We start from the raw sequence: 18514 nt of genomic DNA, 5'->3' as shown, positions 1-18514 counted from the left end.
ACCCCCAGAACATTTAGCCTTGAAAACCAGCAGAGCTTGAGTGAAGGAACTCCACAGGGCTGGGAGAAAGAGACTCTACTCTTGGAGGGTGCACACAAAGTCTCGTGTGCACTGGGACCAGCAAAAAGCAGTACATCCATAGGAACCTGTGTTAGACCTACCTAGGGGTCTTGGAGGCTCTCCTGGGGAGATAAGGGTCAGCTGTAGATTGCTGTGTGGGGCAAGGAGACTGGTAGTGGAGGTCCCATGGAATACTGATTGGCATGAACTCTCCAGGAGGTCCCAACTTTGGCACCATACCCAGCCCGACCCAACAACCTACAGGCTCCAGTGCTGGAAAGCCTCAGGCCAAACAACAAAGAAGATAGGAACACAGTGCTACCCATCAGAAGACAGGCTGCCTAAAGTTGCACTGAGCTCACAGCCACCTCAAATCACACCCCCTGACACAGCCCTGTCCACCAGAGGGACAAGACCCAGCTCTACCCACCAGAGGGCAGGCACCAGTCCCTCCCACTGGCACGCCTACAAAAGCTCCAGCACCAACCTCACCCACCAGGGGTCAGACACCAGAAGCAAGAGGAACTATGATCCTGCAGCCTGTGGAAAGGAGACCACAAACACAGAAAGTTAGACAAAATGAGACAACAGAGAAATATGTTTCAGACAAAGCAACAAGATAAAAACCCATGAGAACAACTAAAGGAAGAGGAGATAGGCAATCTACCTGAAAAATAATTCAGAGTAATAATAGTAAATATGATTCAAAATCTCAGAAAAAAATGGAGGAACAGACCAAGAAGATATAAGAAATGTTTAAAAACGAGAAGATTTGAAGAACAGAGATGAACAACACAATAACTGAAATAAAAAAACACACTAGAAGGAATCAATAGCAGAATAACAGGCAGAAGAACACAGTGAGCTGGAAGACAGAGTGTTTGAAATCACTGCCATAGAAGAGAATAAAGAATGAAAAAAAAAATGAGGACAGTCACAGAGACCTCTGTGACAACAGCAAATGCACGAATATTTGCAATATAGAGGTCCCAGAAGATGAAGAGAAAGGAAAAGGGCCTGAGAAAAAATTTGAAGAGATTATAACTAAAAAGTTCCCTAACATGGGAAAGGGAGACACTCATCCAAGTCCAGGAAGTGCAGAGAGTCACATACAGGATAAACCCAAGGAGGAACACATCGAGACACATGGTAATCAAATTGACAAAAATTAAAGACAAAGAGAAAAATATTAAAAGCAACAAGGGAAAAGCAACAAACAACATAGAAGGGAATCCCCAGAAGGTTAACAGCTAATTTTTCAGCAGAAACTCTTCAGGCCAGAAGGGAGTGGCATGATATATTTAAAGTGATGAAAGGGAAAGACCTAGAACCAAGAATACTCTACCCAGCAAGGCTCTCATTCAGATTCAATGGAGCAATCAAAAGTTTTACAGATAAACAAAAGCTAAGAGATCTCAGCACTACCAAACCACCTTTACCACAAATGCTAAAGGAATTCTCTAGGCAGAAAAGAAAAAGACACAACAAGAAACAAAATCACAAGTGGGAAAGCTCACTGGTAAAAGCAAACATAAAGTAGTGGTAAAAAATCATCCACACACAAATATGATATCAAACCCAGCAACCGTGACTATGCAATGGAGAAAAGACAGTCTCTTCAATGAGTGGTGCTGGGAAAACTGGACAGCTACATGTAAAAGAATAAAATTAGAACACTCTCTAACACCATACACAAAAATAAACTCAAATTGGATCACAGACCTAAATGTAAGGCTGGATACTATAAAACTCCTAGAGGAAAACACAGAACTCTCTTTGACATAAATTGCAGAAATATCTTTTTGAATTCACCTCCTAGAGTAATGACAATAAAAACAAAAATAAACAAATTGGACGTAATGAAACTTAAAAGCTTTTGCACAGCAAAGGACACCATAAACAAAATGAAAAGACAACAGAATGGGAGAAAATATTTGCAAATGAAGCAACAAGGAATTAATCTCCAAAATATGCAAACAGCTCATGCAGCTCAATATCAAAAAAGCAAACAACCCAACCAAAAAATGGAAGATCTAAATAGACATTTTTCCAAAGAAGACACACAGATAGCCAAAAAGCACATGAAAAGATGCTCAACATCACTAATTATTGGAGAAATGCAAATCAAAATTACAATGAGTAGTTGTACAAAACTACAATCACCTTAAAACAGTCAGAATGGCCATCATCAAAAAATCTACAAACAATAAGTGCTGGAGAGGGTGTAGAGAAAAGGGAACCCTTCTACACTCTTGGTGGGAATGTAAATCGGTACAACCACAATGGAGAACAGTGTGGAAGTTCCTTAAAAAACTAAATATAGAACTACTACATGATCCAACAATCCCATTCCTGGTCATATATCTGTAGAAAAACATAATTTGAAAAGGTATCCTAATGTTCATTTCAGCACTATTTACAGTAGCCAAGACATGGAAGCAACCTAAATGTCCATTGACAGAGGAGTGGATAAAGAAGATGTGGTACATATATACAATGGAATATTACTCAGCCATAAAAAAGAACAAAATAATGCCATTTGCAGCAACATGGATGGACGTAGAGATTGTCATACTGAGTGAAGTAAGTCAGAGAAAGACAAATATCATATGATATCGCTTATATGTGGAATCTTAAAAAATGGTACAAATGAACTTATTTACAAAACAGAAATAGAGCCTTATTTACAATACCGAAACAGATGTAGAAAACAAACTTATGGTTACTAGAGGGGAAAGGGGGGAGGGATAAATTGGGGGATTGGGATTGACATATACACACTACTATATATAAAATAGATAACTAATAAGGACCTACTGTATAGCACAGGGAACTCTACTCAATACTCTATAATGAGCTATATGGGAAAATAATCTAAAAAAGAGTGGATATATGTACATGTATAACTTATTCACTTTGCTGTACACCTGAAACTAACACAACATTGTAAGTCGACTATACTCCAATAAAAATTATTTAAAAAAATCAATCAATCATGATTCCCTCCTTTGCACCAAAACTCTACCTTACTCACTCAAGCATTTTTTCTCCTATATACAATGTTTTGCATTTGAAATGGCTTTGCCATTTCTAAAACTCTTTCATATCTATCTCTTATCTCAGTTGATCTTATCTACAAGGACTTGGTAAAGTAGGCATGGGTCATAATACTCATTTTTAAGAGATGAGGAAACTGAGTTTCAAAGAGGTTTGTAACTGTAACACACGTTGCCAGTGGTGTCTCTAGAACCAGAATCTATAACATGACCTATTCTGTGCCTATTACCCACCCTCCTCCAATGGAAACTTGAAAACAACAATCATATAGCATAATAAAGTGCTCACTCAGTATAAAATATTGTATATAGAGAAAAAACCCCAAAGAAATAGCAAGCAAGGCACATCCTGTCTTTCTTATGCAATGGAATTTGAACATCTTGTACTAAATCCAGATGCTGGCTGTCTATTTTGCTTCTGTAATTGTGCTTGGATTCTAAGGATACCACAGAAAGTGGGAGGAAGTCCACTTACTACTTACAGGTGATGTGTTGGTTTCTACTGTCGGGTTGACAATCTTTTCATTAAATCCATCCTAGCAAGTAGCTGGGACTCTGCACTGTGTTACAAGTAATTACCATGCTCTTTCTCATTGATTTGATCATTTGTTTCTTACCAAGCTGTTCTCCTAAATGTTGGCCCCTCTCAGTTGAGATGACTCGCTCATCTTCCATGTCACATTTGTTCCCAACCAGGATAACCTGGGCATTATCCCATGAGTATGTTTTGATTTGAGTTGACCTACCAGGAAAAAAAAAAAAAGGCAAAAAAATGATCAGAGGAAAATGCAACAGCATAAAATGAAGGAGAAGAAATACATCCCACAGATGACGATAACAGCAAAAAATGAAGCCCAAATACCTGACATTTAGAATTAATTAGTTCAGTGCAATTTTACCCTTCAGACACTCATCAGGGATTGCATGAGTCAAAAATCAGGGGAATGGTGGTGTTGTATTTAGAATTCTTCTGTGTTTGGTGAGATTAATATTACTACTGCTTCTTCCTTTCCCCCTTCTACTTCACCTTATACAGTACTTTTATACCTGGAGTGAGTGGCCAACCATCCCAGTTTGCCCAAGATGTTCCCAGTTTTAGCAGTAAAAGTCCTATGCCCCAAGAAACCCCTCACTTCCAAGAAACCTGAGATGGTTGGTCACTATTTATAGCCCATCACAGAAAAGAATTTTTACCTCGTTACAGTCACAACTTAAAGAGCTAAGACAATTGGGTTAGGAAATCTGGGGGTAATGATAATATTTTTAAAAAGCGTTATAAGAACTCATCTACTCATGCCTTACATTTTTAAGAGAAAAATGCCAGGTTGATTAATATCAAAATTATAATACAATGAGCTGGTGTTTTAGGTTACTATAAACAGGATATCTAGGATTCAGAATAAGCTTCTGGTACGGATCATAATGCACATAACCAAATTTTGATTTTGAAACTTAGTTGATAACTATAATAGTTAATATTTGCAGGTACTGTTTTAAACTCTTTATATATGTTACCTTAACTTAATCCTTAGAGTAACTCAAGGGAGATAATATTATGATCCTCATTTTATAGTTGAGGAAAATGAGGCACAGAAAGGTTAAAAAGTTCGCCTAAGACAACTCAGCTAGCAAAGTGGTAGATCTGGAAATCAAAACGCAGGCAGTAAAGCTTTCAAGCCTGTGCTTTTAAACACATATCTGTAGTACTCATTACAAGTTTGATAAGTGAAGTTCCAGTGTATTTTTTATCATTTCAGAGAGGAAGCTGAAAGGAAGCCATGTTCTTTAATCCTCCCTTTTTATTGGCCACGTTCTTATTTGATAACAATTCTAGATAGGTGGGAAAGACATATCACCCAGTGGGTGGTTGAGAGAAAGAGAGAGAGAAAGAGAGAGAGAGAGAGAGAGAGAGAGAGAGAGAGAGATGCTAAACAAATGATGAAAGTTTAATAAAGGGATTTGTATAATGTCAAAAAGAGAAGCTTGGCATGTTCTTACTAGCAATTGTCAAATACTTCAGGATTTTTACAAAGAAAATAGTGATGAGCTGTTCTCAGCTTGAAGACAGAATGAAAGCAAATAGGTTTAAACTGCAGCAGGAGAGCTTTTAATGAGATGTCATCACTATTTCTCCTTTCCGAGAAGAAAGAAGAGAGCTAAAGGGCAGATAGGGTCTTATTTCAGAGTACTTCCCTGAACCAAGTACAAGTTTTCAAATGAGATTAAAATACCTGGTGAAAGATACCTTTGGTTCCATGTGAGCATCTCAAGGTGCAGCATATTTTATCAGAAAAATCTGGGGATGTGACCTTTCTAATTATGACACCTAAGAGAATAATACATTCCTCTAGCAATAGTCACATTCAGCATGTGTCTATAAACTGGGAAACTAAAGGCAGACATTCAAAATCTACACTTTTCACTTACCTCATCTTATGAGTGGGGTATATGAAAAATGATGAATCCAGAGTGAATTAAGATGTAAAAAATATTCTATACCTGGACACATCTTAAATCTCAAGTGCTAAGATAGTTGTATAAATAAATTCCAAAGGTTCTTTCAAAGGAATTCAAATCTAATCAGATTTCCTTAGGTAATTTAAAAAATTATCCCTTTGCTCCTTTAGGTCTTGTTAGCCAAGGCTTGGCCTATGCCTGGAAAGGCCCTAGGTTGAGAGCCCCTATGTTAATGGAGAAAGTTCTTATCCTGGCACACAGCTAGAACACAAATTTGCAGAATGAAGCTGGGGAGACGGGAGTCACAGGAGTGTCATACTTGCATAAGGAGGAGGCTGGGGCTGGTATGTAATAGCATGGCTTACTGAATTTACCAAGGACAAATGCTTGCCTGAAAAAATTTAGCACTCTTCTGACCTAGTTAAACTCTTCCTGCTGCACCCGAATGTATAAACTTACACCGGGCCGGGGTGCACCTTTGTGAAGGTAAAGAAGAAACAACTCAGCTAGCTGATTTGTACTCTTTAATCAAGTTAATGGAATGCTTGCTTCTGCCATTAAACATGTCTGAGTCTCTCAGTTCTAGCATAATAACTCATGGGGTCTTTGGAGGCCACAGAGATAGATTGTACATCTATGCATACACAACATTCCATTTATACTGTGTGTCTGTATAATTTGGGGATGCCATGATTACATCAGAACCATCCCCTTTTCCAATTGTACCTATATCAGAAATATTTTACTGTAACCTCTGCAATGTCCTAAATTGCCAATAATTAAAAATGAACACTTTCTGTAATTAGGGAATTATAAAGATCCGTTACCTTAAAATCTTCAAGAGCCCTTGGAGACAATTTCTCTTTTTAATCAAATATCAACTGTGGTCTGAGACATTTGTGTTGAAGTGAACAAAACATTAATTTGCCAGAGTTGGTTAATCAAATAAGATTTGTTTTTGGACTCTGGACTTTCTGATGAAGTCCGCCATCAACAGAGTAGCTTTAGGCAAAGCCCAATCACCAGCTACAGGGGGAACAGAACCATGCTGACTGATTTATGAATTACTACATATCATAGAATCTAAGATGCTGTGTATTATAAGATTAAAAATTACTTTACGGATGGCCAAGAACAAAAAGCAGCAGCCTATGAAACTATGATACAATGGTTAACAATTGTCCTGCTAGACATACTTGTCAGTTACATCAGCTTCTTGTTACTTTGAAGTTTTTTTCATGTATTCTGAGGGATTTAGTAATTCTTTCTGTCTTCAGTTGCTTTGTTCATGAAAGATGATCATCCTATGACTACCTCAATAAGTCAACATACCCTTCTGCTTGTGGGTATCTTCCCTTAAGACCTGTAGAGCACCAGCATGTTGCTTTGCAGGGAAATATGAAATGATGGTCATTACTCCAAATGAGTATTCACATCCCTAACATCAAACTGATACCCACCTCCCGCATACACAATAACTTTCTACCTACGTTGTAACAGTTCCACCACTCAGTTGAGGTAAGGACAGTATACACAGCTATGACCATGCTGGTGCATGTACAGGCAGTGGAATCCATTTCTCATACAGCATCAGCAATTACAATGTCATTTATTGTAAGACACATCCCAATTTCAGAGATGTTAAAATATGAGTAATTGTGCATCTTAGCTTCTGTAAAACACTACTGTTTTCTTGGTATTTCTTTTATGTATGAAGACCTAGCTTGAAATGAGAGCTTGGATTATTCCTTTAGCTCAGGAATACTTGAAGATGAGAAAATATAAACCTCATGGGTTGAGAAAGACCCAGAGTTGTGTGTAATATGAATTAAGGGCAGAAGAATGTTGGGATGAAAATCCAATCCCCAACCCTTCCAACTCAGAATCCTAACAATTTTATTCAGCTCATTTAAAAGAGAGTGCTAATACTGAGTATGGGAAAGTCATTCTGCACTCTGCAGCCTCAGCATCTTCATCTGCAAAATGAGGCCACCACATTTTGTACTTAATCTCTGGGGATGTTGTAGGACAAATGTGGTTTTAAGTAGGGTCATGCTCTACTTTACGTCGCAAACACCTTTTCACAAATATAAAACATTATTAGTCCCAGCTTGGGCAGCCAGCTGTTTCTCTTCCTCAGTCCAGGTCAACTCATCCTTTCTATAACCTAAAAAATAATTTGAGTTTTTTTCATTGAAGAATCTCAAATTTTGTCTCCGGTTTATACCTTAAGGCTGAGGTCCTGTACAGATACATTACTAAGAAGGAGTAAATGGCCTTTTTTGGTATGTCTATTAGGAGTACGGTACATGTTTATTGAGTGAATCCTCCTTTCATGTGTCATTTCTATGTATCTACTTTTTCAGTCATTTGCTATATTTTGTAAAATTTCTTATTCAGGAATGGATTTTTATCACCTCATTAGGAATTGTCTTATTTCTTTGTCTGTTACGGAGACATATTTAAAGAAAGTGCTGTCACCAAATAACATACATGAGAGAAGATGATTTATTTCTGAATCACTGTAAAAGATCCTTTGGGATTTACTGTTAACCTCAACAAGATTAATGGACTCAGAAGCAACACGCTGGTCACCATGGTTACTCTACGAATGGCAATTAACTCAGACCTTACCAGTAACGAGGTCCTGGTTACTAAAAAAAAAAAAAAAAAAGGTTATTTGTCTTTTAGTTAAAAACAAAAATAAAACAATAACCCCCCTCTCTATATATATTTCTATATTTTTATATGTTTCCTCTATAAATACATATGTAGGGAGAGAGGATTTTGATTTTTGTTTTTTATTTTATACTATGAGGCAGAGGGAGATGAAGAGATTTTCATATTTTATACATAAATGACCGAACTCTGCTCAAAATAAAATAATTTAGGAGAGCTGTAAACAGACAAATCAAATTCCTATAATATCTCTATTTCTCCTCTCTTGTTCTGGGTATATAAATAATCTCCTACGAGTTCAACCTGTTTTCATTGAGAAGAGACTCTTATTAGTGATAATGTTCTGAAAAACAGTCCACAAAATGTACCTCAGGAACCCAAAGAGCAGTTATCTCTTAGGGTCTGATCTGGGCTATACATGGGAAGATGAGGTGTCAGGGAGAATATGACCAGCTCTTCCCCCTGCAGTGAATCTCAGACAGATCTTAACAGCAGTCCTGTTCTTCATTCTGGAAGCTCAAATTTCTCCTCAGCAACCATTTCCCTTACTCTCCTCAATATTCGGGAGCCTCAGCCTTCAGCATCTCAGCAGACTTCAAGTCATCATGGAATTTCCCAATCTCCTGCTGCTCATCGCATAGCATTGGCCCTTCTGTTACTTTTCTACTAACTTAATCATTTATTTATTCAATTTTTCTCAACCCTTGGAGAGCTTTGAAAAATAACTTCAACCTAGAACAATTAAATCAGAACCTTTAGGGACGTCATCATAAGCATTTAAAAAAATAATCTCTGCAGCTCATTTGTATGTATGACTGGGATGGCTCTCTCGCCCACACCTGTTTCAGTTTTTAAAATAATCGGTTTCTTTACTTCCCATCTAACGCTCAAAGTGTTTGCAGGTGGTTTACAGAGATACATACAAATTTAAGATATAAACAAAATAAATTTTAAAATGAATGAGTAGTAATAAGGAAACAAAAATAGGAACGTAATAAAACCTAATGATTTTTATACACTGTAAAAGCTAACAGGTAGTCTCAGAAGTTGAGGAGATAGGCTTTTCATAGGTACATTGACTCATTTAATAAAGGAGTTATAAAAGGAAATGTTAAAAATGTATCCTCAAATAAATGTTCTCCAGCCTCTTTTTTTTTTGCAGTATGCAGGCCTCTCACTCTTGTGGCCTCTCCCGTCGCGGAGCACAGGCTCCAGATGTGCAGGATCAGTGGCTATGGCTCACGGGCCCAGCTGCTCCGCGGCATGTGGGATCTTCCCGGACCGGGGCACGAACCCATGTCCCCTGCATCGGCAGGCGGACTCTCAACCACTGCGCCACCAGGGAAGCCCTGTTCTCCAACTTTTAATATCTTTAATTACTTAAGAAACAGGTTTATAGTTTTTGGTAAAATTGCTATATTCTCATTAAAAATTCTAATAAGAGAAAAAGCTAAAGCAAAAAATAAAAATTATCAGAAATCTCACTAACCCCAGATAACCACCACTAACATCTTGGTGAAAATCCTAGAGTAGATTGTATTACTGACCTCACTGAGTCATCACCTCCTTCCCTGTAGGTGGATTATATTTCCTTGCCCTCCTGGTTTTGGACTGGGCCAAGTGAATTGCTTTGGCCAATGGAATATTAGGAGATTTGGTGTGAGCCACTGGTGAGCAATAGGCATCAGAGGCACTGTGAGTTTCATCAGCCCTCTGGTATTCTTGCTCTTCATCATGGAAGAGCCCATCCCAGAAAGGGGGCTGCTCTGCCAGCCTGTCCCAGAGGAATGAGAAAGCAGGAGGAGCCCAGCTGAGTTCTACAGAGATCAGCAAATCACAGCCAAACCTAGAAGAGCCCAGCATTGCTTTCTCATTTCATCTCTTGTACCCAAAGGAGCTATCACTATGGGTGGGTCTAGGTTTTGCAAGGCCTAAAACTAATACAAATGTGAGGGCCCAATTTAAGGAAAAAATGCAAATTAGAAATACAGACAGTCAGAATGGCCATCATTAAAACGTCTACAAATAACAAATGCTGGAGAGGGTGTGGAGAAAAGGGAACCCTCCTACACTGTTGGTGGGAATGTAAATTGGTGCAGCCACTATGGAGAACAGTATGGAGGTTCCTCAAAAAACTAAAAATAGAGTTGCCATATGATCCAGCAATCCTGCTCTTGGGCATATATCTGGACAAAACTATAATTCAAAAAGATACAGGCACCCCTATGTTCACAGCAGCACTGTTTACAATAGCCAAGACATGGAAACACCTAACTGTCCATCGACAGATGAATGGATAAAGAAGATGTGGCACATACATACAATGGAATACTACTCAGCCATAAAAAAGAATGAAATAATGCCATTTGCAGCTACATGGATGGACCTAGAGATTATCATACTAAGCAAAGTAAGTCAGAGAAAGACAAATACCATATGATATCACTTATATGTGGAATCTAAAATATGACACAAAAGAACTTATTTATGAAACAGAAACAGACTCACAGACATAGAGAACAGACTTGTGGTTGCCAAGCGGGAGGGAAGGATTGGGAGTTTGGGGTTAGCAGATGCAAACTAGTATACATAGAATGGATAAACAACAAGGTCCTACTGTATATCACAGGGAACTATGTTCAATATCCTGTGATAAACCATAATGGAAGAGAAAAAAAAGAAATACAGAATGAGGTACAGGGCAGTTTGTAGCAGATGCTGTTGGTGCTCTGCACATATTCCCCAGGCCTTGCCACTTCCTCGTGTGCTGGCTGCCTTCCAACTGCCAGTATCTGCAGCTTTTGGCTTTAAAGTCTTCTCTGAAGCAATGGAAGGCCACTCCACCCATCAGGGAAAGTCAAATGTAACAGGGAAAGAGCACACCCCAGGAATAGACCTCAGCCAATGACTGACAGGAGTTAGCGTGTAACTACTGCCACTCCCTTGCTCCTCCGGCTGCTGCTGCAATGATTCCCAGAATTTCAAGAAGGATGAAACTCTAGTTACCCATAATGGTAGAAACACCATTTATTGGTGGTCTTCCCTTCCCCAGCTAACTTTCCCACCCTCTGTGGCTATTTCTTACACTTTCTGAAAAAAACCACTTGTATACAAATTCCCCTCTACGAGCCTGCTTCAGGAGAAACCCCAACTAATACACTTGGAATGGGCTTGTCCAGGAAAGGGACCCAAAGCTTTCTAGTAAGGTTCTGGAGACGGCAGTACTGGCTCAAAAGCACTGATTATTAAATATTAAGGACTTCTGTGGGTTGGTTGTGAAACTGTACCTTAACGTTGACCACGATGGGTGTTTTTATACCATGAAAATTAGCAAATGCTACAAATCAGATTTTTTTCTTTTGTTTTTGCCTTTTTTCAAAGAGTCTGTTTCCTGGTACACCACAGAATGTAAGCTTCATTAGTTTTGCAAGAAATTCACCTGTTGCTATCACATGTGCCATTGTCTAAAACACATGGCCTCTGTGTCAGGCTACCTCACCCTCTTCCATCTGGTCTCCGCTCAATCCCTCCTCTGGACTAGGTGCTCATCATATAGGCCCCCATACACCCTGTACCTCACTCACCTGGACCTTCTCACTTGTATCTCTCCTAGACTACAGGGGGGCAGGGACCCCAACTGTTTTGTTCACCACTGTGCACTCAGGAAAACATCTGGCACAAAGAAGGGTCTCAGCCAGTAACTGTGAATTAGTGACCAAATGAATGAGAGAACCGTAGACCGAATGTGGCAAAAATGCCTAAGGCATTCAGTAAGTTCAGAATATCAGCATAAAATTAAAACAGCACAGGAGGAGAATCACCACTGTATGTGATGCCAGTGCCCCACGACATCCCTTTCAGGACGCGTTGCTGGCAGAGTTCTTCCAAGGTCTTTGACATCCTGACCACATCCTTGGTAGAGAAAAGCAAGTGTTGGCCTCTCTACAACCTGCAGGGCCATCTGTGTGATGAGCTATTCATTCCAGCCAACAGGAATCACATTCCTTTCCGCTCCAGCACCAACAGTCAGGGTGAGGATCCTCAGGGAGTAACTTAGCACCTCGTTACCGTGGAATAGTTGCTTTGGAGGTTCCTAGTCTGACTCCTTCATTTTGTAGATGATAAAGCTGAAACTCAACATGTGGAGCGACATGTTAATGGAGAGGATGCAGTTACCTAGTGGCTGACGTGAGTCTGTATCCCAGGACTTTCCATGCTTCCTCGTCTACTTCCACAGGGAAGAGTAGTGACTACATTCTACTGAGCATGGAAGTTGGGAAGAAATTCACGTGCCAAACAGTTGACTGGTTTTTAAAAATAAAAAGTAATGTGTCTCCTGAGGAGACCAACATACTCTAAATCTCCATATATATGAGAGTCATGAGGCTGCATGTAGAAATGAGCAGAACTGGATGGGTCTGAAGGATCCGATCCTCTTCGCAGGAAGCCCGTTGCTGAGAGCAAATAGCATTTATTCAAGAACTCAAGAAGCAGTCATCTTCAGCAGTGTGGTCCTGGAACCACCTGGGACCACATCAGATTCTGCATTGTCAGTCTAAAACCAACTTTAGACCCATTTCTATCATGCCTCTGTTATAACTTCTAATCTCATTTTGTTTGTACAAAATGTCAAATTCTATTTTTTTAATCCATATGTGTGGTAGGAACAACTGGACATCTCTCTTCTATGCCAGAAAGAAAAACAACTGGATGGAGGAAACATCACCCACTGGAAAACAGAGACAGAGCCCCCCCTTCAGTGAGCAGAAGGGAGTCTGACCCAGGAAAGGGACAGATGTTCCTAGGTTCTAGAATGCCTGGGTTATTCTTCCACAACTGGCAAGGCCAAATCCAGGTTAACAAATATCCTTTTCTCAAATCAGACTGTATTATCCTGGGGGAATGAATGGTCTTTGATAAGGCTTTTTGCTACTTAGCTGAAGGGCAAGCTGAACTTAGAATCTAGCATCTGCTCTGCCCTCACTCAGATACCAGGAAATTGTCCTTCCCCTTCACAGCCCGGGGGGCTGAGCAGAGGAGAAGCTCCACACACATTCGAACAAAGCCTGAGCACTGAGGCATGCAAGACATTAAGAAAGGACCAAGGAGGAGGAGGAGGGAATGTCTCCTCCTGTGGGGTAGGCGGGGTTTCCAAGAGGGGAATGAAACCTCAAGTCTTTGGGACTGAGCAAGTGGAAGCCAAAGGGAAATGAGAAGTGGAGATTAAGAGGAGATAACGACAGGAAAAGGAGAAATGTCCGCTAAACCTGTTTGAAGTCTAGGACTGTGAAGCCTCCATTCCAGGCAGGAAAATAAATAATATAGTTATATCTTCCTTTCCTCTAACACTAGCCAACTCTTCCAAGATCCCACTGTCAGGATTAATTGTGGAAGGCTTTGAAGTGGGCAAAAGAGATGTCTAGGAGTTCTGACAAGCATATCTTTCCAGATCATCTCTTGCTTTTCATAGACTTTGAGCTATTTTACAACTCTGTAAATGGGAGAAAATGGATAATAATATAGATGAGTTCTTGCCAATAGGAAATAGACGTGTAAATGAATTGTGTCTGGGGGAATGTCATTGATCATCGCCCATGGATATTCACCTATTTTGCAAATATTGGTAAATTCATTCCAGCATTCGCCATTGCCTCTACGTGTTTTCACTGACTACTCCCTTGAACCTTGGCAACTTATATTGGTTCCATCATTAACTGCTGAGTTAAATAAAATCTTTAGGGGCTTCCCTGGTGGCGCAGTGGTTGACAGTCTGCCTGCTAATGCAGGGGACCTGGGTTCGAGCCCTGGTCTGGGAAGATCCCACACGCCGCGGAGCAACTGGGCCAGTGAGCCACAACTGCTGAGCCTGCGCGTCTGGAGCCTGTGCTTCGCAACAAGAGAGGCCCATGCACCGCGATGAAGAGTGGCCCCCGCTTGCCGCAACTAGAGAAAGCCCTCGCACAGAGATGAAGACCCAACACAGCCAAAAATTAATTAAATTAATTTAAAAAAAAGTTGAAAATAAAATCTTTAACATGTTTATTTTATATTTGAATGGAAGTGTGATTTTACCTTATTTTAAAAGGAAATTAAGCATTCCGGGGGGAAGGGCTCAAGATGGCAGAGAAGAAGGACACAGAGCTCACCTCCTACAAAAACATTAAAAATACATCTACAAGTGGTATGATTCACACAGAGAATCTACTGAACACTGGCAGAAGACCTCAGACTTCCGAAAGGGCAAGAAAACCTCCACAAAACTAGGTAGGACAAAAAGAAAAAGAAAGGAATCTGGGTGGGGCCTGCACCTCAGGGAGGGAGTTGTGAAAGAGGAAAGGTTCCTGTACGCTGGGAAGTCCCCTCACCAGTAGGGCGATCAGCCTGGATGGAGGGGGAGCTTCAGAGCCTAGGAGGAGAGCACAGCACCCAGTTTGTGGAGGGCAAAACAGAGAGCAACATGCACAGAAGGTCAGCACTGCCGCCGTGCACTCCCCAGGCTGGGATGCTCATCTGTCGGTGTGGGCGGGGGCTGAAGCTCAGGCTTTAGAGGTTTGACCCAGGGAGAGGACCAGGGTTGGCTGCATGGAGACAGCCTGAAGAGGCTGGACTGTGGCAACTGAGGGTGTACCCGGAGGAGGCCTGGGCCCACCAGAGAGGCAAGATGCCATTGTTGGGGGCACAGAAGGAGAGGGGTGGGACCACCAGAAGAGCTTTTTTCCCTCTGAGTGCTCCCAGGCAATAGGTCACCGCCTACAGGAGCTCTAGGGGCAGGCGCAAGTTGCTGCTGCCATTGTGGGCTCCAGAGGCGAGCAGGGGCCACTGCTGCAAGACCCATGAGCAGGCGCCAAGCACTGCCCCCATTGTCCCGGGAGCATGTGGGCCACAGCAACCCCCAGGAGACTCATGAGCAGGCACAAAGCACTGCCCTCACCGTCCAGGGAGCACACTGACCATAGCCGCAGCTACGAGAACTGTGAGCAGGTGCCAAGCACCGTCCCTGCCGTCCCAGGAGTGCACAAGGGCCACTGCACCTGCACACTCCATATCAAGGGGTTAACAGAAAGCACATGCTGAGGAAAGAGGCAGCAAGCATCCAAACTAAAAGCAGGTCCTTGATTCCAGACAAGATGGTGGAGGAGAAGGACTTGAGCTCACCTCCTCTCACGAAAACATCAAAATCAGAACTAACTGCTGAACGACCATTGACAAAAAAGACTGGAACCTACCAAAAAAAAAGATTTGACATTCAAAAACAAAGAAGAAGCCACAGGAACATGGTAGGAGGGGCACTTTCAAGACATAATCAAATCCCATGCGCGTGAGGTGAGCAACGCACAAAATGGAAAGTAATTATATCACAGAGGTTCTCCCACAAGAGAGTCCTGAGCCCGATATCAGGCTCCCCAGCCTGAGGGCCTGGCATTGTGAGGAGGAACCCCCAGAGCATTTGGCTTTGAAGGCCAGTGGGGCTTGACTGCAGGAGCTTCACAGGACCGGGGGAAAGAGAGACTCCAGTCTTGGACGGCACACACAAATTTTCATGTACACTGGGACCCAGCAGAAAGAAGTAAATCCATAGGAGCCTGGCTGTACCAACCTGCAAGTCTTGGAGGGGCTCCTGGGGAGGGGGGGGAGTGGCTCTGACTCACTGGGGGGGGGCAAGGACACTGGTGGCAGATGCCTCAGGGAATATTGATCAGCATAATCTCTCCTGGAGGTGGCCATTTTGGCATCAAGACCTGGCCGTACCCAACAGCCTACAGGCTCCAGTGCTAGAACTCCTCAGGCCAAACAACCAGCAGGATAGGAACACAGCCCCACCCATCAACAGACCAGCTGCCTAAAGCCATACTGAGCTCACAGCCACCTCAAAACATACCCCTTGACAGAAAGGAAACCACAAACAAAACAAAAAAAACCACCCACACAATGGGAGAAAAATTTGCAAACAATAGACATACAAGGGATTAGTCTCCAAAATTTACAAACCATGCCTGCAGCTCAATATCCAAAAAACAAACAATCAAATAAAAAAATGGGCAGAAGACCTAAATAGACATTTCTCCAAAGAAGACATACAGATGGCCAAGAGGCACATGAAAAGATGCTCAACATCACTAATTATTAGAGAAATGCAAATCAAAACTACAATGAAGTATCACCTCATACCAGTCCAAATGGCCATCAACAAAAAATCCACAAACAATAAATGCTGGAGAGGGTGTGGAAAAAAGGGAACCATCCTACACTGTTGGTGGGAATGTAAATTGGTACAGCCGCTATGGAGAACAGTATGGAGTTTCCTTAAAAATTTAAAAATAGAGCTACCATGAGATACAGCAATCCCAATCCTGGAAATTTATCCAGCAAAAGGCATGGTTTGAAAGGATACAGGCAGCAAAATGTTCATTGCATCACTGTTTACAATAGCCAAGACATGGAAGCAACCTAATTGTCCATTAACAGATGAATGGATAAAGGAGATGTGGTACGTATATACAATGGAATATTACTCAGCCATTAAAAGGAATGAAATAATGCCATTTCAGCAACATGGATGGACCTGGAGATTATCATACTAAGTGAAGTCAGACAGAGAAAGACAAATACCGTATGATATCACTTATATGTGGAATCTAAAAAAATGATAAAAATGAACTTATATACAAAACAGAAACAGACTCACAGACTTAGAGAATGAACTTATGGTATGAAGGGGGAAAGGTGGGGTGGAGGGTTAGATTGGGAGTTTGGGATTTACATGTACACATTGCTATATTTAAAACAGATAACCAACAAGGACCTACTGTAAAAAAAAAAAAATGGAATTTAAAAATAAAAACAAAAAACCACACTTTTGACATGACCGTGCCCACCAGAGGGACAAGACCAGGCTCCATCAACCAGTAGGCAGGCACCAGTGCCTCCCATGAGGAAGACTGCACAAGCCCCAGGACCAACCTAATGCACCAGGGGGCAGACACCAGAAGCAAGGCCTACAAACCTGTAGCCTGCAGAAAGGAGACCACAAACACAGAAAGTTAGACAAAATTAGATGGCACAGAAATATGTTCCAGACAAAGGAACAAGATAAAATCCCAGAAGAGCAACTAAGTGAAGTACAGATAGGCAATCTACCAGGAAAAGAATTTAGAGTAGTGATAGTAAAAATGATCCAAGATCTTGTTAAAAAAATTGAGGCACAGGCCAAGAAGATACAAGGAATGTTTATCAAAGAGCTAGAAGATTTGAAGAAGAAACAGAGATGAACAATACAATCACTGAAATGAAAAATACACTAGAAGGAATCAATAGCAGAATAACTGAGTCAGAAGAACAAATAAGTGAGCTGGAAGACAAAGTGGTGGAAATCACTGCCACAGAACAGAATAAAGAAAAAAATGAAAAGAAATGAGGCCAGTCTCAGAGACTTCTGGGACAAAATTAAACACACCAACATTCACATTAGAGGAGTTCTAGAAGAAGCAGAGAAAGGGAAAGGCCTGAGAAAATATTTGAAGAGATTATAGCTGAAAAGTTCTCTAAAATAAGAAAGGGAACACTCACTCAAGTCCAGGCAGCACAGAGAGTCCCAAACAAGATAAACCAAAGGAGGAACACGCCGAGACACATATTAATCAAATTTCCAAAAATTAAAGACAAGGAAAACATATTAAAAGCAACAAATAACATACAAGTGAATCCACATAAGGTTGTCAACAAATTGAAATTCTGTAGGCCAGAAGAGAGTGGCACGCTATGCTTAAAGTAATGAGAGGGAAAAACCTACACCAAGAATGCTCTACACAGCAAAGTTCTCATTCAGATTCAACAGAGAAACCAAAAGATTTACAGATAAGCAAAAGCTAAGAGAATTCACCAGCTTTACGACAAACCCTAAAGGAACTTCTCTAGGCAGAAAACAGAAGGCCACAACTAGAATCAAGAAAATTATGAATGGGCAAGGTCACAAGTAAAGGCAAACATACAGTAAAGGTAGGAAATCATCCACACAAAAATAGGATATCAAACCCAGCATTTGTGAGGAGAGTACACATGCAGAATATTGGAAATGCACTGGAAATTAAGACACCAGCAACATAATCTTGTTTATATATAGACTGCTATATCAAAACCTCATGGTAACTGCAAAGCAAAAATCTACAATAGATACACATAGCAAAAGAAAAAGGAATCAAAACACAACACTAAAGATAGCAAATCACAAGAGAACAAAAGAGGAATGGAAGAAAAAAGACCTA

At 40.9% G+C, this 18514-nt stretch overlaps 1 protein-coding gene across 3 annotated transcripts in view; it reads right to left on the bottom strand.

The window, feature by feature from the left end:
• Positions 1-18514, bottom strand: part of RAB3C (RAB3C, member RAS oncogene family) — a 399506-nt gene that overhangs the window by 61469 nt on the left and 319523 nt on the right. For all 3 annotated transcript variants that reach the window (XM_060295790.2, XM_060295789.1, XM_060295788.1), the window contains exon 4: positions 3734-3858. In XM_060295790.2, the coding sequence (XP_060151773.1) occupies positions 3734-3858 (125 nt within the window). The remainder of the gene's footprint in view (positions 1-3733; positions 3859-18514) is intronic.

Source organism: Globicephala melas, chromosome 3 (genome assembly GCF_963455315.2).
Source record: "Globicephala melas chromosome 3, mGloMel1.2, whole genome shotgun sequence".
Classification (NCBI taxonomy): Eukaryota; Metazoa; Chordata; class Mammalia; order Artiodactyla; family Delphinidae; genus Globicephala; species Globicephala melas.
This window is presented reverse-complemented; position numbering and strand designations above follow the sequence as displayed.